The 20,842-nt window shown below is 41.3% G+C and overlaps 1 protein-coding gene across 1 annotated transcript; it reads left to right on the forward strand.

The window, feature by feature from the left end:
* The first annotated feature begins 4,801 nt into the window (after window positions 1–4,801).
* Window positions 4,802–5,829, forward strand: LOC127336012 (uncharacterized). The gene has a single exon (XM_051362757.2). The coding sequence runs from the start codon at window positions 4,840–4,842 to the stop codon at window positions 5,479–5,481; it is 642 nt and encodes a 213-aa protein (XP_051218717.1). The 5' UTR covers window positions 4,802–4,839; the 3' UTR covers window positions 5,482–5,829.
* The last annotated feature ends 15,013 nt before the right edge of the window (window positions 5,830–20,842 follow it).

Genomic DNA, 20,842 nt, shown 5'->3' on the forward strand with positions numbered 1-20,842 from the left:
CATACCCAGAACGGGGGATTTCCCTCCCTCGATGTTCGTGAGCACATTCGCGAGGGTGTGCTCCACCACCGGCGGCGGCCGGTGGCGTTGTTCCTGGCGGGAGGTGGAGGAGGGCCATAGTAAGCGGCGAGTTCGCGCTCGTACCTGCATCGGAAGAACTCCGTCCACGCCGTGTAGTTGTCCGGCCAGAACCGCTCCTCCGCGCGTTGCTCGTCACTGAGAGTGACGAGCACAACGTCGATCTCCGCCTCCAGGGCGGAGCGTGTTGTTAGCGGCGGCGGGTCCGGGACGCCGCCCGCGCTGAGACGCCATCCTCGCGGTGCGCGGAAGTCCGGCGGCGCCGGGTACCCCGCCATGTGGAGGAGCCGCCCCTCCCGTTGGTGGAGGGAGCGGCGGCCGAAGCCGTTGTTGGAAGGGCCGTCGTTGTTCGCCATTGCGGTCGCCGAGCTCGAGGTTGGGGAGATTGTGGAAGTTTGAGGGAGACGGAGGCGTGGTGAATGCGGCCAGGTGCGGTAGTTCGGCGATAAATAGAGGTCAACGCGCGTGACACCGAGGCATTGGCATTAACTCGACGTGTGGAAGTTACGCTGCCGGCGAAGAATGACCGGCGGCAGGCTTTTTCAGCGCGATGAGGACGACGATTGGTCTCTCTCGCCGACAAGTTCGGGCCACCAGCTGCGCGGGAAGTTTTCTCGGCGTTTCCCGCGCTTTCGTTTCGTCCGGAGTACTCAAGCGCTCCCCGGGGGGGGGGGGGGGAGGGGGGGCAGGGGATGGCCTGGGCTCCCCGGACGGATGATAGGCTTAATCCAGACGAAAACGAGGGTTCGGGAGCGTTGCTGGACCGTTTTCGTTCATCCAGATGCAAAAAAAAGGCTTACTGGGGGCCTCGTCGGGGAGACGGCTGGGATGCTCTCAATAAACTATGTGATTAAGACCCTATTCAAAAACTATGTGATTAAGGGCATGTACAATGATGCTATCTTAGCAATGCCACATAGGATAAATGCTAATGTGGAGGAAAGAGAAAGTTAAAAAAAGATTTTGCCTTCTCTTAGCTAAGAGATGATCTCTTAGCACAATCTGTCTCGCCATATATTTAGGATGTCTAGTTACTGAAGATAAAACTAAAAAATAACCCATTATACATCATGTTTTACCGTCATATCTAGATTACATGGCACAATTAAAATAAGACGGGATTACACATGCCCTAAAACTCACTTCGTAAACACACTCGTACAAGCACACACGCACCCAGAAAACAACCGTTGAGATTTCCTCGGCATAAGATAAGGTAACTAACGAAGAGTGCTTATTCGAAGCTGTGTAATTTCCAGGGCAAGAGATAAACAAGATCAAAAGAGAGAAAATTTCATTGCGTTTAAATGCAAAGCTCTTGCTATTATACAAGACCTCCAAAATTAGGGAGATACTTTTTCCAAACAATATGAGAACTAGCACAATCATTGTTATTGCAACTAGCAGGTGGCCCTCGCAAATACGAGGGCATCGTATTCAATGTGTTTAAGATAACTTACAAATAAATGTATATTACCTATATGGGAATACATAGTATTCAAAATTTTAAGTTGTATTTCTAAAATTAAGAAATATTGTTCTAATAATTTCTATTACCCATATGGGAAAAGGCCTTTAATCCTTAAGCGAATAGTTATCATGTCATTCGTTGAAAATTCATATTGGTGGATGTTCATGTACCTCACGTCTTCTCATTTGGACACAAATTTCGTTACATGCACTTGTACTTATTTTTATCTTTTCTTTAACTATCTAGGAACCACACGTCTCGTTACACATATATGCATGATCCTAGTTAAATATAGCCATATAGAATCTTGTGATTGGCACGTCTCATTACACATCAAAAAACATTTTACGTAATTAATTACCTTGTCCTAGTTAAATCATAGTCATATTTTTTTTTACATCTAACCGTCTAGAGAATTAAGATAATGTGGATTAACGTGGTGGCACTATTAGAACCTCTTATATTGCTTTTATTACATAATAGATATTTTTATACTTCGCAAAATCAAGCGAAAACATATTGGTAAGTTTAGGTAACCTATAAAATCAAACAAATGGCCTTTTCATAGTTTAAACCATATAGTTTTCTGTGGAAGCGAGTAGATCTCAGTCCACTACTAATTAACTTAACTAGAATAGTGGCTCTCGTAAATGTAAGAGTGACATCTTGAATTTTTTGAAACTGATCGAGAAATTAGTTAATTATTTGTTTATATTCATAATTTTTATTTTGGGGTAGGAAATATTGATGTTTTCTTATCACGAAAAACAGATAACATGTGTCGTAAATAATATTATAATTTTCCACTTAATATCTATCAGTGGGAAATATGGAAATTGAAATTTCTACAAAAATAATTATTCAGAAGTAGAGGTAGTGTATGTGTCTTGTTCTCCCCACTTGTTCTAGGCTCTGCTCACACATAATTTTCATGTCATGTAACATGATCACACCAATTGCAATAAGGAAGATATAGTTTTATCATGTTATAAATGGTCGATTTATTGTGTGATTGCAATAATAAATCACTTAGATCTTAGAAGGTTTAAAATATTTCTATTTAAACAATATCTATGGAAAACCTTAAAACAAATATCGTGTTTACTTGAAAATTGATTGTCTACAGTTTGAGACACTAAAAACAAAAATGGCGAGAATAACTCGCTGTTTGTAATTCCATGACTCACGTCATCTTCAGTTACACACTTAGAAGTTAGATGTCCTTACCTATAAATGAAAGTGAAACCATGTATTATGAAATTAAACTCGTTGTAGTTAAAATAATTTATAAATAATAAAGCAAATTGCTATATGCACTTCTTTTTGTCGAGATGATCTATATTACATGAATTGAAACATTTTGTATCATCATAAATAATAAATCTAGCACTATTATTATAATTGTTGTTGTTGTTATTCTTGCAATTATTATTATCGGCATTATAAATAAATAATTGTCGACATTCAAGCTTGATCATGCCAACCTATCTCAAATAAAGTACTATCAAGATTTCATTATTGTTTACATCAATCATAATATATCCTTTGACTTAAGAATGTAAATATACCCACCGCTTTTTAAAATGTATAGAAATGACAAAAAGTGTTTTCCCTACTGTTTTTGTGTAAAAATATTTCAGTGGTAAAAGATACTACAAATAGTCCATAGAATGTGTACTTTGACTCAAGATTTAACTAGGCAGAGGATTAGACTTTTATTTTTGCGTCCAGACTCCGAAAGATATATTAGCTAGTGACTATTGAATCTCTCCTCGTGTTTCTTGCTTAGGTGTTTTAATTTTTGCGTGCAAGGATACCTGCATGAAATAAAGAAGTAAAATAAGGTTTGCGAAATCAGATCTTTCATTTGATCAAGATCTAATAAGATTGGTGGATTGAACAATGGATCCGTGCTGCGGGACGAGATAAAAAAAAGAGCACCTGTATGAGGTTGTAACGTGCCACTAGTTCGCAGGAAACTGAATACCGATGCAGTGAGTCCTCCCGGTCGGAAATAGTCTCTTTCCTAGCGAAAATGAGGATTGTATCTTTTAATTATATATTTTCCACAAGAACTTTCTATATTTTCACCAAATTGCAATATGTGGTAATTTTCCTAGTCTTTGGGATTGTAGCATGCAGGAACCAAGTTGCTCTACTGCATGTATACTATCGTACCATAATGTGGAGTACTTCATCCCTTTGGGTATTCAAGTCCACACCCTTTTGTGTAAAAATATTTGATACCTCGAACTAATTTTTCTTGTAATATTCTTCGATCAAGTTATGTAATGATTTTATTTTTGTTTTCTTCCTCATGATTAAAAAGGTTCAGTATTAATATTTCCAGCAAAATCTTTCAAAGATGTCTTGCGAGTTCTGAAAGCTGAGATGTCTTTGCTAAGTTTCTATACTTTCCTTTCTGTACTAGTGAAGGTTTAGGCCTCATTCCTGAATCATGATGGTATATATACTGCAAACTGAGATTTCTTTGCGAGTTCTACATTTTCCTTTTTGCACTGCCAAAGATGGAGAAGGTTTAACCGACTCTAATTGCACGCATGTTGACTGTAGATTACAAGTAGGGGGCAAGCGAAAAATTGCGAATGTACAACTCGATGTTGACTGTAGATTACAAGTTCGTTATGTTAGCACGACGATGCATGTGATACATGTAGTGCTTGGTGGAAATGTACGACGTGACGGCCCAGAGTGCAAGCTAGGCCATGCATGCATCCTTCCTTACATGGTACGTACATGTCACGAGATGGCTACCTATCTATAATCCTATAGCTAGCTCGCTAGGTAGCTAACTGGACGACGGCCGGGGATCGAATCGGCGAGAACGACACAGGCTATAAACCATTTACGTACGTATACATGCGTCCTGGATCCAGCTAAGCTCGCAAGTACACAGCCAAATTAACTGGAAAGTTGGGAGTGACTTGAGCTAACGGAAAACGATACGTAGTATTAAACTTTTCACGGTGATACACCCGTACACCAGAAACTCAAATATGCAAGCAACCACTCCCTTGTCAGCTTGTCTCTCTCCTGTACTTGTCATCGATCTGCCACCAGCTCGAGTCGACACGACGACACTGGCTTACTCAGTCCAAACAATTCCCCTCACATGATCACCTTGTATCCACGCGCAGCTATAGCTGGCTCTTCAGATGCATGGAGAAGCAATGATATCGGCACCCTTGGCTTCCCTATAAATACCACCCGAGCTGCCCTTGCACTACCACACACAACCACAACTTGCAATTGTTGCTAGCTAGGCAGCCATGGCGAAGAAAGTGCAAGTGATCGCTACGCTCCTGGCCCTGAACATTCTCTTCTTCACCTTCGCCAATGCCACCGGACGTCCCTGCCCTCCAAGCGGGGGCAGCGGCGGGGGTGGGAGTGGTGGCGGTGGCGGTGGCGGAGGAGGGGGAGGGGGAGGCGGTAACTGCGGCGGCAACTGTGGTGGCGGCGGGAACGGAGGTGGCGGCGGAAACGGGGGTGGCGGAGGAGGGGGCGGGGGAGGCGGCAACTGTGGCGGCAACTGTGGTGGCGGCGGCAATGGTGGTGGAGGCGGGAACGGTGGCGGCGGAAACGGTGGTGGCGGAAACGGAGGTGGCGGAAACGGAGGTGGCGGCAATGGCGGCGGCGGGAATAACAACGGTACCCAGTGCCCGGTGGACGCGCTGAAGCTGGGCGTATGCGCGAATGTGCTCGGGCTGCTGAACGTGACTCTGGGGAGCCCGCCCGTGCAGCCGTGCTGCTCGCTGATCCAGGGGCTGGTGGACCTGGAGGCGGCGGTGTGCCTGTGCACGGCGCTCAGGCTCAACCTTCTAGGCATCAACCTGAACCTCCCTATCAATCTCAGCCTCGTCCTCAACAACTGCGGCAGGAACGCCCCCTCCGGCTTCCAGTGCCCCAACTGAACCCGGCCGGTGCATCCGCCGCACGTGCATGGATACGCGCCAGCATGCGTACATGATTGGCTATTTTAAGTACCACTGCCTACTTAATTGTGTGTTTTGCAGAATCATCATTTGCTTTTTTTTATGTGTGATTTGAATTGATTTCGGAGAACATGTACTGGTACTAGTGAACTCCTAGAGCTCCACGTACATGCATGCACGCATCCTTACATGCGTTGCTTATGGATTTCGGTGTGTGTGCTTGATGTGTTACTCCTCAGTCCTCACATGTTTGTGAGTCCGATTATGCAAAGTTCTCATGATGTACCGCTCTATTTGATTAAATAAAAGAATTTGCTATTTTCGATCTGTTGCATCTGGAAATTGTAGCATTGTGATTGAATTACTTGTTGTGGGTAATTGTGTTGTAACTTGTTTGGAGATAGTTCATTATTGTAGTATTATGCATTTTTTATATATATCTCGGAAGATCGAGAAATGAATGGTTCTAAATCGCCGCCGAGACTCGTCCGATCTAGACAATGACTTTCGTACAACTGCAAAAGATACGCGAAGAACTTGATGGAATAATTATCAGCGGCTGGGTGAGAAATATATATTTTTTAAGTTGCTCTTGGGAAAGTCACTCCCATAGTTATATTGATATTAGCTTGAATTATTTGTGCTAGTAGTATACCATACTTGAGTAAATTAGCCAAAACGATATAAGCGAGAATTGGAGCCTCTATGGTTGAATAACTTAATAGGATAGTTAATCATCTTCTTCATGGATCAGACACCTCCTAATTTTCAATATTTGTTTTTGTATACAACCATTGACAACCTAGAAAATTACAGCCTAGCTCCTCTTAAAAGCCAATATTGAGCGTTTGGTTTTGTGGAGCAGATCAGTCAGGAGTTGTCAGGTTTCAACGTGCGTTCCTCGCAGTTATCAACCATTGTCGCTTTCAAATCCAACGATTAGCAACTCTTTCCCTCCATATTCTTAAATCTTAATGTTCCCTCCATATAAATTACAAAAATAATAGATATACTTAGTCCACTCAGAACTATTAATTGGTAACATTATATTTGTGCTAGCTAAACAACATCGGTATATTTTTCCCTCAAAAAAACATCAGTGTATTTTTTATCATCTCAAAATACATGTGTCCTAAAAGAACTTATAGTCAACTCGTTCTGAACTTCAACTGAAGATATATATATAAACATATTACTGAGATATATTGTTGAAACAACAACAAAAAAAAGTAACACAGCTTTTTCATGATTGCATATATAATTTGCCAAAATTTTACTAGTAGCATATTCATATTGATCAAAACAGTCACAGATCCTCGACAGTGCATTGATGTCTAAGCTATCCCATATATTTTCTAACGTATATAGTGACATTTCGTTTTTTTAAGATTAAAAAAGTCTACTCATTTCATTGAAATACTGAACTCCAGTTTTACTCCTACCATGTCGTACAAGGCTATCAGCGATCCACAGCTAGCCAGCTTTTGAAAATAAGTCATGTACAAAGAGGACTTGTGTGGAGCTAGCTGAAGCGTTTTTTCTCTCCAATGGATTTTGACGCTGATTTGGCCGGTGAGTACTCACTTGCTGCATATCTGTAGCTTTTGTCGCATGCAGAAAGTAGAATATTTGTCTGGCGCGTATAACTGAAACAGGCAGGCAAGAAGAATCACAGTTGGCCGTCTGGCGTCACCTAACACTGGTAGAAAAAGGGCTTTAGTTCCGATTGGTAACGGGGTTTAGTCCTGGTTGCGCAACCGAGACTAATTACGCGAGACTAAAGGCCTCTGGAAAAGCAAGTTGTATCGAACTATTTTAGTTTCCGGATGCAAGTTGTATCGAACTATTTTAGTTTCCGCTGGATCATTTGTTGTAATTGAGACCTTTGGTATATGATAATTCATCTCAAACTGTATGTGCTAGCAGTTCGATCCGGGTCTACCACTAATGCACATGGACTTGCACTTTATTTAAAGTGAGGTCACTACAGATGGTATAAGAGCATTGTGTTGCCCATAGGTTCGTGACCCTAGGTTTGGATTAGAAATAGGAAGACCTTAGGATGAAATTCCATCTTATCTATCTAATCCATTTTCTATTGAAAATAAATGTTTACAAATTGGTTTTCTTGTATTCTCACCTATTTCATCTTCAAAACAAATCTTCATCTTTTAGACGTCCAATCTTTGAAGACCTCAAGGAAGTGGAAGAGAAGCTTGAAGCGCCCAAGATGGAAATAGAGTAGACCACCCCTTTCCCTCCTCTATTAGACCAATGATATCTTAAAAACGCATTGATCATACCAAATTGTGGTATGACCATACTAGTTTGTCAGTGTTTAAAAAAAATTGCTTGCATGATTTTGAGGATTGTTTATATGCTTGTGTTGTGCGAGGGTAGGAAATTTTATTTCTCCTTAGCTCTTGTCTAATTCTATTCTTACCTCTCAAACCCCACAGCATGCAGCCCCGCTGAGAGCCCGAGGTGCCAGCCTATGTTCAGCAGATGATGGAGCAATAGGCCCAGCTGATGCAAGTAGTGACTCAGACCATAGCCCAGACCATAGCCCAGCTGAACAACAACATGCAGAACAACAACAATCCACCACCCCCTCCACCGCCACCTCCGCCACAGCAGGACCGTCTGACTAGGTTCCTGAGGTTGAACCCTCCCACATTCTCCAATTCTCCTGAGCCAATCGTAGCTGATGACTGGCTACGAACAATTAACAAGAAATTGGATACTATTCAAGCACATGGGGAAGAGAAGGTGCGGTTCGTCGCACATCAGCTTGAACGACCCGCAGCTGAATGGTGGGACAACTACCAGATCACCTACCCTGACATCGCATCCATTACTTGGGATCAGTTTCAGAAGGCCTTCTGCACTGCTCATGTTGCTTTTGGAGTTATTGCTCTAAAGAGGCGTGAGTTACGCGACTTGCGCTAGGGATCTCGCTCCTTGTCTGACTATGTTGAGCTCTTCAACAAGTTGGCTCGTTATGCACCTGAAGATGTGAACACTGATAGGAAGAGGCAGGAGGAATTCATGAGAGGCCTCGATGATGAGATATCCATTCAGCTTTGTGCTTCTAGGTACGCCAATTACCAGGAGCTGTATGGCAGCGCAGTGGCAGTTGAGTCCAAGCACAACAGTATGGAGAACCAGAAGAGAAAGCACGGATAAGACAAGTATGGATCAGGACCAGCTCACCAGATGCGGTCATATGGAGAAGGTAGTGGAAGTTCTGGCCATCACAAGTATGGTAGTAATGATGGTGGAAGCAAGCACCACTACCACAATGGTCACAAGAATCACCACCACAACAACTCTGGGAAGAGTAATGGCAGCCATCATGGAAATGGCAATGGCCACCACAACGGCAATGGCCACGACAACAGCAATGATCATCGCTTTGTGAAGAAGGACCTCAGCCAGGTGGAGTGCTTCAAGTGCAGGAAGACAGGACACTTCGCCAATGACTGCCCTGAGAAAAGGCTGAGGAAACAAGGAGGATTGTGGATGCAGGCAAGCCGAACCCGTTCCAGATGGGGCATGCCAACCATGTCAATGTTGAGGAGATCTATGATGAACCGGACATAGTGATTGGTACGTTCATGCTCAATTGCTTTTCACCACTTGTTCTATTTGATACTGGTGCATCACATTCTTTATATCAACAACATTTGTGGTTAAGAATAATCTGCCCACTGAAACAACGGGATGCCCTCTTAGAGTAAGCTCTCCAGGGGGGAGATGTTAGTAACCGACGGATGTAGAAATTTGACCCTGCAAATTGGAAAACATAAGTTCCCAGCCAACTTAGTAATCCTACCATCCCAAGGTCTAGATGTAATCCTAGGCATGGATTGGATGACCACTTATGGAGGTATAATAGATTGTGCAAAGAGATCAATTACACTCACAACCCCAGAAATGAAGAGGATTCGTTTCAACTCAACCTTTGAGCTTAAAGGTAGTAAGGTCAAGTCTCTTAAGGGGTTAGCATGGAGACTGTGCTCGTTGTGAGATAATACCCAGATGTGTTCCTGGAAGAGTTGTCAGGAATGCCACCGGACAGAGAAGTTGAGTTCCTCATTGAACTATTGCATGGAACTGGACCAATAGCCAAGACACCATACAAGATGGATGTGGAGGAATTGAAGGAATTGAAGAAGCAGCTTAAGTTACAGTTGGAAAAAGGTTTCATCCGACCTAGTTCATCGTCATGGGGAGCCCCTGTTTTGTTTGTGATGAAGAAAGATTCTAGCAAGAGATTGGTAATGGATTATCGATCACTCAATGAAGTCACTATCAAGAACAAGTACCCATTGCCCAATATCAATGACCTGTTTGACCAACTGAAGGGAGCAAAAGTATTTTCCAAAATTGATCTTCGATCGGTTTACTTCCAAATGAAGATCAGAGAGCAAGACATACCTAAGACTGCATTCACTACTAGATACGGTTTGTATGAGTATACAGTTATGCCATTAGGTCTAACCAATGCCCCGGCATATTTTATGGCCATGATGAACAAAGTGTTCATGTAATATTTGGATAAGTTCGTAGTAGTATTCATCGATGATATATTGATATACTCAAAGGATGAAGCCGAACATGAGAGGCACTTGCGCCTAATCATGGAGAAGCTTAGAGAGCACAAGTTGTATGCCAAGTTCAGTAAGTGTGAGTTCTGGTTGGATAGAGTTGGATTCCTTGGACATATAGTTTCAGCAGAAGGTGTCGCAGTCGATCCGAGTAAAGTTGCAGTTGTGACCGAGTGGGAATCACCCAAGAATGCAGGAGAGATCCAGAGTTTCCTAGGACTCGCTGGATACTACCAGAGATTTATTGAGAATTTATCCAAGATTGCTAAGCCCATGACAGCACTGTTGAAGAAGGAGAAGAAATTCATATGGACTGATGAATGTGAAGCTAGTTTTCAAGAGTTGAAGCAACGCATAGTAAGTGCACCGGTTCTATGTTTGCCGGATATCAATTAGGATTTCCAAGTGTACCGCGACGCCTCTCGTCAAGGACTTGGAGGTGTTCTAATGCAAGATGGAAAAGTAGTGTGCTATGCTTCGCGACAACTCAAGCAGCATGAGAGAAACTACCCAATCCATGACTTAGAGATAGCATCTGTTGTTCATACTCTCAAGTTATGGAGACATTACTTGATGGTAAAGCATTGTGATGTGTTCATAGACCATAAGAGCCTGAAGTACATATCACTCATAAGGAGCTGAACATGAGACAAAGAAGATGGTTGGAGTTAATAAAAGATTATGATATGAATTTGCAATACCACCCAAGGAAGGCTAACGTTGTAGCCGATGCGCTGAGCCCTAAGAGCTATGTAAACGGCCTCACCGCTGGACAATTACCCGAGGAACTGTGTGAACAGTTTAAGGACCTCAGACTAGAGGTTGTGCCCAAAGGTTATTTGGCATCACTTGAAGTTCAGCGAACACTAATGGATAAGATTAGAGAAGCTCAAAAGTTAGACAAAGAAATAGAGGAGATTAAGGTCATTATGAGCAAAGGCAGAGCAAAAGGATTTCATGCACATGAACAAGGAACCATATGGCTTGAGAAACGCATCTGTGTACCCCAGGACCCTGAGCTTAGGAAGTTGATTTTCCAGGAAGCCCATGATTCACCATACTCCATTTATCCGGGTAACACCAAGATGTACATGGACGAGAAGGAAAGGTTCTGGTGGAGTAATCTGAAGAGAGACATCGCTGAGTATATTGCACTGTGTGATGTTTGTAGTAGAGTCAAGGCGGAACATCAGAAACCCGCAGGATTGTTGCAACCACTACATGTACCAGAATGGAAGTGGGAGAATATTGGCATGGATTTTATCACCGGACTGCCAAAGACTAGATCGGGATATGATTCCATTTGGGTCGTAGTTGACCGTCTGACTAAAGTGGCTCACTTTATACCGGTGAAGACACCTATACAAGCGCCAAACTAGCCAAGTTATACATGAACAAAATGATATGTTTGCATGGAGTGTCCAAGACCATTGTGTCGGATAGAGGAACCCAGTTTACATCTCACTTTTGGTGTCAAATACATGAGTCTTTGGGAACTAGACTTGAGTTCAGCACATCGTTTCACCCACAGACTGATGGACAAACTGAAAGAGTGAATCAAATCTTGGAAGACATGTTAAGAGCATGTGCATTGGACTATGGATCAAGTTGGGATGAAAATCTACCCTATGCAGAGTTTTCATATAAAAATAGCCACCAAGCTATTATTGGTATGGCACCCTTTGAGGCATTGTATGGAAGGAAGTGCACCACCCCATTGATATGGAGTGGCGTAGGAGAAAGAAGTCTGTTTGGCCCAGACCTAATCACGGATGTCAAAGAGAAGGTCAGACTGATCAGAGATAGATTGAAGATAGCCCAATCTAGACAGAAGAGCTACGGTGACTCGAAGCGTAGGGAAGTGACCTATGAGATAGGTGATACGCGTACAGCACGCGACCGTTGGGAACCCCAAGAGGAAGGTGTGATGCGTACAGCGGCAAGTTTTCCATCAGTAAGAAACCAAGGTTTATCGAACCAGTAGGAGCCAAGAAGCACGTTGAAGGTTGATGGCGGCGAGATGTAGTGCGGCGCAACACCAGGGATTCCGGCGCCAACGTGGAATCTGCACAACACAACCAAAGTACTTTGTCCCAACGAAACAGTGAGGTTGTCAATCTCACCGGCTTGCTGTAACAAAGGATTAGATGTATAGTGTGGATGATGATTGTTTGCAGAAAATAGTAGAACAAGTATTGCAGTAGATTGTATTCGATTAAAAGAATGGACCGGGGTCCACAGTTCACTAGAGGTGTCTCTCCCATAAGATAAATAGCATGTTGGGTGAACAAATTACAGTTGGGCAATTGACAAATAAAGAGGGCATGACCATGCACATACATGATATGATGAGTATTGTGAGATTTAATTGGGCATTACGACAAAGTACATAGACCGCTATCCAGCATGCATCTATGCCTAAAAAGTCCACCTTCAGGTTATCATCCGAACCCCTTCCAGTATTAAGTTGAAAACAACAGACAATTGCATTAAGTATGGTGCGTAATGTAATCAACAACTACATCCTCGGACATAGCATCGATGTTTTATCCCTAGTGGCAACAGCACATCCACAACCTTAGAACTTTCTCGTCACCGTCCTGCATTTAATGGAGGCATGAACCCACTATCGAGCATAAATACTCCCTCTTGGAGTTACTAGCAAAAACTTGGCCAGAGCCTCTACTAATAACGGAGAGCATGCAAGATCATAAACAACACATAGGTAATAGATTGATAATCAACATAGCATAGTATTCTCTATCCATCGGATCCCAACAAACACAACATATAGCATTACAGATAGATGATCTTGATCATGTTAGGCAGCTCACAAGACCCGACAATGAAGCACAATTAGGAGAAGACGACCATCTAGCTACTGCTATGGACCCATAGTACAGGGGTGAACTACTCACTCATCACTCCGGAGGCGACCATGGCGGTGAAGAGTCCTCCGGGAGATGATTCCCCTCTCCGGCAGGGTGCCGGAGGCGATCTCCTGAATCCCCCGAGATGGGATTGGCGGCGGCGGCGTCTCTGGAAGGTTTTCCGTATCGTGGCTCTCGGTACTGGGGGTTTCGCGACGAAGGCTTTAAGTAGGCGGAGGAGATAGGTCAGAGGGCCACACGAGGGCCCCACACGACAGGCCGGCGCGGCCAGGGCTTGGGTCGCACCGCCCTGGTGTCTGGGCACCTCGTGGCCCCACTTCGTGACTCCTTCAGTCTTCTGGAAGCTTCGTGTAAAAATAGGCCCCTGGGCGTTGATTTCGTCCAATTCCGAGAATATTTCCTTACTAGGATTTCTGAAACCAAAAACAGCAAAAAACAGCAACTGGCTCTTCGGCATCTCGTTAATAGGTTAGTGCCGAAAAATGCATAAATATGACATAAAGTATGCATAAAACATGTAGATATCATCAATAATGTGGCATGGAACATAAGAAATTGTCGATACGTCGGAGACGTATCAGCATCCCCAAGCTTAGTTCCTGCTCGTCCCGAGCAGGTAAACGATAACAAAGATAATTTCTGGAGTGACATGCCATCATAACCTTGATCATACTATTGTAAGCACATGTAATGAATGCAGCGATCAAAGACAATGGTAATGCAATGAGTAAACAAATGAATCATAAAGCAAAGACTTTTCATGAATAGTACTTTCAAGACAAGCATCAATAAATCTTGCATAAGAGTTAACTCATAAAGCAATAATTCAAAGTAAAGGTATTGAAGCAACACAAAGGAAGATGAAGTTTCAGCGGTTGCTTTCAACTTATAACATGTATATCTCATGGATATTGTCAATGTAAAGTAATATAACAAGTGCAATATGCAAGTATGTAGGAATCAATGCACAATTCACACAAGTGTTTGCTTCTTGAGGTGGAGAGAGATAGGTGAACTGACTCAACATAAAAGTAAAAGAAAGGCCCTTCGCAGAGGGAAGCATTGATTGCTATATTTATGCTAGAGCTTTGGTTTTGAAAATAAGAAACAATTTTGTCAACGGTAGTAATAAATCATATGCATCATGTAAATTATATACTACAAGTTGCAAGCCTCGTGCATAGTATACTAATAGGGCCCGCACCTTGTCCTAATTAGCTCGGATTACCTAGATTATCACCGCAATACATATGTTTTAATCAAGTGTCACAAAGGGGTACCTCTATGCCGCCTGTACAAAGGTCTAAGGAGAAAGCTCGCATTGGATTTCTCGCTTTTGATTATTCTCAACTTAGACATCCATACCGGGACAACATAGACAACAGATAATGGACTCCTCTTTTATGCATAAGCATTCAACAATTATTAATTTTCTCATATGAGATTGAGGATATTTGTCCAAAACTGAAACTTCCACCATGGATCATGGCTTTAGTTGGCGGCCCAATGTTCTTCTCTAACAGTATGCATGCTCAAACCATTCAACTCATGGTAAATCTCCCTTACTTCAGACAAGACGGACATGCATAGCAACTCACATGATATTCAACAAAGGATAGTTGATGGCATCCCCAGGAACATGGTTATCGCTCAACAAGCAACTTATTAGGAAATAAGATACATAAGTACATATTCAATACCACAATAGTTTTTAAGCTATTTTTCCCATGAGCTATATATTGCAAAGACAAAGGAATGGAATTTTAAAGGTAGCACTCAGGCAATTTACTTTGGAATGGCAGAGAAATACCATGTAGTAGGTAGGTATGGTGGACACAAATGGCATAGTTTTTGGCTCAAGGATTTGGATGCACGAGAAGTAATCCCTCTCAATACAAGGCTTAGGCTAGCAAGGTTGTTCGAGGCAAACACAAGTATGAATCGGTACAGCAAAACTTATATAAGAACATATTGTAAACATTATAAGACTCTACACCGTCTTCCTTGTTGTTCAAACTCTTACTAGAAATTATCTAGACCTTAGAGAGACCAATTATGCAAACCAAATTTTAGCAAGCTCTATGTATTTCTTCATTAATAGGTGCAAAGTATATGATGCAAGAGCTTAAACATGAGCACAACAATTGCCAAGTATCACATTATCCAAGACATTATAGCAATTACTACATGTAGCATTTCCCAATTCCAACCATATAACAATTTAACGAAGAAGATTCAACCTTCACCATGAATATTATGAGTAAAGCCTAAGGACATATTTGTCCATATGCAACAGCGGAGCGTGTCTCTTTCCCACACAATGAATGCTAGGATCCATTTTATTCAAACAAAAACAAACAGACGCTCCAAGCAAAGTGCATAAGATGTGATGGAATAAAAATATAGTTTCACTAGAGGAACCTGATAATGTTGTCGATGAAGAAGGGGATGCCTTGGGCATCCCCAAGCTTAGACGCTTGAGTCTTCTTAAAATATGCAGGGGTGAACCACCGGGGCATCTCCAAGCTTAGAGCTTTCACTCTCCTTGATCATATTGTATCATCTTCCTCTCTTGATCCTTGAAAACTTCCTCCACACCAAACTCAAAACAACTCATTAAAGATGAATTTCCAAGAGGCACCAGACTTGCTCAAATGAAAATTCTCAAATTGAATGAAAGTTGCGTACATATCTGAGGATTACTCACGTAAATTTGCATAATTTTCTGAGTTATCTACAGAGAATTAGGCCTAGATTCGTGACAGCAAAGAAATCTGTTTCTGCGCAGTAATCCAAATCTAGTATGAACCTTACTATCAAAGACTTTACTTGGCACAACAATGCAACAAAATAATATAAGGAGAGGTTGCTACAGTAGTAACAACTTCCAAGAATAAAAGTACTGTAGTAAAAAACATGGGTTGTCTCCCATAAGCGCTTTTCTTTAACGCCTTTCAGCTAGGCGCAGAAAGTGTATATCAAGTATTATCAAGAGACGAAGCATCGACATCAATTTGTTCTAATGATAGAATCAAAAGGTAACTTCATTCTCTTTCTAGGGAAGTGTTCCATACCTTTCTTGAGAGGAAACTGATATTTAATATTACCTTCCTTCATATCAATGATAACACCAACAGTTCGAAGAAAAGGTCTTCCCAATATAATGGGACAAGATGCATTGCATTCAATATCCAAGACAACAAAATCAACGGGGACAAGGTTATTGTTAACGGTAATGCGAACATTATCAAATCTCCCCAAAGGTTTCTTTGTAGAATTATCAGCAAGATTAACATCCAAATAACAATTTTTCAATGCTGGCAAGTCAAGCATATTATAGATTTTCTTAGACATAACGGAAATACTTGCACCAAGATCGCATAAAGCATTACAATCAAAGTCATTGACCTTCATCTTAATGATGGGCTCCCAGTCATCCTCTAGCTTCCTAGGAATAGAAGCTTCGCGATTTAATTTCTCTTCTCTAGCTTTTATGAGAGCATTTGTAATATGTTTTGTGAAAGCCAAATTTATAGCACTAGCATTAGGACTCTTAGCAAGTTTTTGTAAGAACTTTATAACTTCAGAGATGTGGCAATCATCAAAATCTAAACCATTATAATCTAAAGCAATGGGATCATTGTCCCCAATGTTGGAAAAAATTTCAGCAGTTTTATCATGGATTTCAAAGTAGTTTTAGCAGTTTCAGGAAGTTTTTCACGCTTTGCATTAGAAGTGGAAACATTGCCAACACCAATTATTTTACCATTAATAGTAGGAGGTGCAGCAACATGTGGAGCATTAGCATTACTAGTGGTGGTAATAGTCCAAACTTTAGCTATTTTATCTTCTTTAGCATTTTCTTCTTTTTTCCACCTAGCACGCAATTCGGCCATCAATCTTATATTCTCATTAATTCTAACTTGGATGGAATTTGCTGTAGTAACAATATTATTATTATGATTTTCATTAGGCATAACTTTCGATTTCAAAAGATCAACATCAGCAGCAAGACTATCGACTTTAGAAGCAAGTATATCAATTTTCCCAAGCTTTTCTTCAACAGATTTGTTAAAAGCAGTTTGTGTACTAATAAATTCTTTAAGCATGGCTTCAAGTCCAGGGGGTGTGTTCCTATTGTTGTAAGAATTCTCATAAGAATTACCATAGCCGTTGCCATTATTATAAGGATATGGCCTATAGTTGTTACTAGAATTGTTCCGGTAAGCATTGTTGTTGAAACTAGATAATACTCCGCGCGTTGCTGCAGAAATTTATATTTCAAATTTGCAGACAATAAATTTGGAAGGTATGAAAGGCTCTCGATAAAATACAACGATCATAAACTGGAAATCTGGTGCATGAAAATGCTCAATATTTGTATATGATGCAAACAAATGTCATTTTGTCAGATTCACAAATAATTAGAATTATTAATGGAACATTAGTTAGAAAAAAATTTGAAGGCATTGTTGCTTGATATGGATAGCTTATCCGAATCTGTAAGTTTTATAAGGCTCAACAATGACGTGCCTAGTAGCTCTCACATAAAAATGAGAAGTGATTGTATCAGTAGGAATTATACCACAAAATCATTGATTTTATGGAAACAACCCTTTTTCGATGTACAGAGAAAACCTTTTGAAATGTCAGAATCAAGCAAGTGCATTCTGTTCTCCCAAAACCTCAAGTTCAACAAAAGATGACTACTAATATCATGTATAGCCGGATGGAGATCTTCACCATCAGAAATTTGTGCTTGCAAATTGCTACAAGGAATGTAAAAAAGGAATGCGCCGACGGCACATCATTGTGGTTACTGCACAATCTGAAAATCAAGAGAGATGAGACCAGGGCGCGCGAAGATCATATTCAGTAATTGTATTACCGTATGATACTAAACCAAAATAATTTGGCAGCAATTAAGAAAACGGTGAACAATGGAAAAGTAACATGGCATGCTTGGAAATGTAATCAGGAAAAAAAAAAGAAGATTTGGAGTAACAAACCTGTAAAAAATCTAGAACTAAAATTCAATATATTATCTCATTTGGAATGCTGCTCCTCATCGAGATTAATCTGAAACAAAGTTTAGCTATTCATTAGAATAATACCCAACAGTGGCAAAGAGGAATGCTGATGGTTCTGATTCATTGGCCTAATAAGCTTTGAAGCAGCCACCACATGCGACATGATGAAAGATGAAGCAGTCCCGACCGAAACACGGGACATATTTAGAAGGATTGCCAGTCTCATCTTGCTGATATACCAGTCAGTGGAAGCGGCAGCTACCTCACCCAGATGAGTGTGGATGATTCTGGAGGAAGAGATCAATGGTATCCATGGTGGTTCCATGGCTGGAAATAGGAAATTTATAGACTGAATGGTGCGACTGAGTGAGACTTATAGAGAGGGGAAGAGGAGGGGAAGGGATTAGCTAGGTAAGGACCCAACAGGAAGATTAACAGATCGTCTAGTAACGGCACACACAAAGTTAGCTGCGTCAGAAGAAGCACAAACGTGATTTATTGTAAACCGGCTCTTCTCCCACGGGCTGGCTTTCGATTAATTGAGGTTGCATGAGAGATGATGTGGACATGAGTTTGTTGATTTAGTGGGACCGATGATGTGGCATAGCTGCATGTTTAGAGAAATATGCTAGTGGGGATGAACTTCTTAGTTATATAGGATTATTATTTTTAATGAAGTTCACATCAACATGTTCTTCTTGAGCAACCAATGAAGCTAACGGAACATTATTAGGATCAACATTAGTCCTACCATTCACAAGCATAGACATAATAGCATCAATCTTATCACTCAAGGAAGAGGTTTCTTCAACAGAATTTACCTTCTTACCTTGTGGAGCTCTTTCCGTGTGCCATTCAGAGTAATTAATCATCATATTATCAAGAAGCTTTGTTGCTTCGCCTAGAGTGATGGACATAAAGGTACCTCCAGCAGCTGAATCCAATAGGTTCCGCGAAGAAAAATTTAGTCCTGCATAAAAGGTTTGGATGATCATCCAAGTAGTCAGTCCATGGGTTGGGCAATTTTTAACCAAAGATTTCATTCTTTCCCATGCTTGGGCAACATGCTCATTATCCAATTGTTTAAAATTCATTATGCTACTTCTCAAAGATATAATTTTAGCAGGAGGATAATATCTACCAATAAAAGCATCCTTGCATTTAGTCCATGAATCAATACTATTCTTAGGCAGAGATAGCAACCAATCTTTAGCTCTTCCTCTTAATGAGAAAGGAAACAATTTTAATTTTATAATGTCACCATCTACATCCTTATACTTTTGCATTTCACAAAGTTCAACAAAATTATTGAGATGGACAAGAAAGATCATCGAGAACTAACACCCGTAAAATTGCTCTCTCATAACAAGATTCAGTAAAGCAGGTTTAATTTCAAATAATTCTGCTGTGGTAGCAGGTGGAGCAATAGGTGTGCATAAGAAATCATTATTATTTGTGGTTGTGAAGTCACACAACTTAGTATTTTCAGGAGTACCCATTTTAGCAACAGTAAATAAAGCAAACTAGATAAAGTAAATGCAAGTAACTAAATTTTTTTGTGTTTTTAATATAGCAAACAAGACAGTAAGTAAAACTAGCAACTATTTTTTTTTGTGTTTTGTTTTAGTGCAGTAAACAAAGTAGTAAATAAAATAAAGCAAGACAAAAACAAAGTAAAGAGATTGGAGGTGGAGACTCCCCTTGCAGCATGTCTTGATCTCCCCGGCAACGGCGCCAGAAACGATTCTTTGGGCGCAAAGTTGACGTGGGAGTTAGAGATCTCTGTGGTGTAACTTTTCTTCAGGTCCCCGGCAACGACGCCAGAAAACAGTCTTGATACGCGTACAGCACGCGACCGTTGGGAACCCCAAGAGGAAGGTGTGATGCGTACAGCGGCAAGTTTTCCCTCAGTAAGAAACCAAGGTTTATCGAACCAGTAGGAGCCAAGAAGCATGTTGAAGGTTGATGGCGGCGAGATGTAGTGCGGCGCAACACCAGGGATTCCGGCGCCAACGTGGAACCTGCACAACACAACCAAAGTACTTTGTCCTAACGAAACAGTGAGGTTGTCAATCTCACCGGCTTGCTGTAACAAAGGATTAGATGTATAGTGTGGATGATGATTGTTTGCAGAAAACAGTAGAACAAGTATTGCAGTAGATTGTATTCGATTAAAAGAATGGACCGGAGTCCACAGTTCACTAGAGGTGTCTCTCCCATAAGATAAATAGCATGTTGGGTGAACAAATTACAGTTGGGCAATTGACAAATAAAGAGGGCATGACCATGCACATACATGATATGATGAGTATTGTGAGATTTAATTGGGCATTACGACAAAGTACATAGACCGCTATCCAGCATGCATCTATGCCTAAAAAGTCCACCTTCAGGTTATCATCCGAACCCCTTCCAGTATAAAGTTGAAAACAACAGACAATTGCATTAAGTATGGTGCGTAATGTAATCAACAACTACATCCTCGGACATAGCATCGATGTTTTATCCCTAGTGGCAACAGCACATCCACAACCTTAGAACTTTCTGTCACTGTCCCAGATTTAATGGAGGCATGAACCCACTATCGAGCATAAATACTCCCTCTTGGAGTTACTAGCAAAAACTTGGCCAGAGCCTCTACTAATAATGGAGAGCATGCAAGATCATAAACAACACATAGGTAATAGATTGATAATCAACATAGCATAGTATTCTCTATCCATCGGATCCCAACAAACACAACATATAGCATTACAGATAGATGATCTTGATCATGTTAGGCAGCTCACAAGACCCGATAATGAAGCAC

The sequence above is a fragment of the Lolium perenne genome, chromosome 2 (genome assembly GCF_019359855.2).
Source record: "Lolium perenne isolate Kyuss_39 chromosome 2, Kyuss_2.0, whole genome shotgun sequence".
Taxonomy (NCBI): Eukaryota; Viridiplantae; Streptophyta; class Magnoliopsida; order Poales; family Poaceae; genus Lolium; species Lolium perenne.

Coding starts and splice junctions, on each gene's coding strand:
- LOC127336012 (XM_051362757.2), top strand. CDS start 4,840: ATGGCGAAGAAAGTGCAAGTGATCGCTACGCTCCTGGCCCTGAACATT.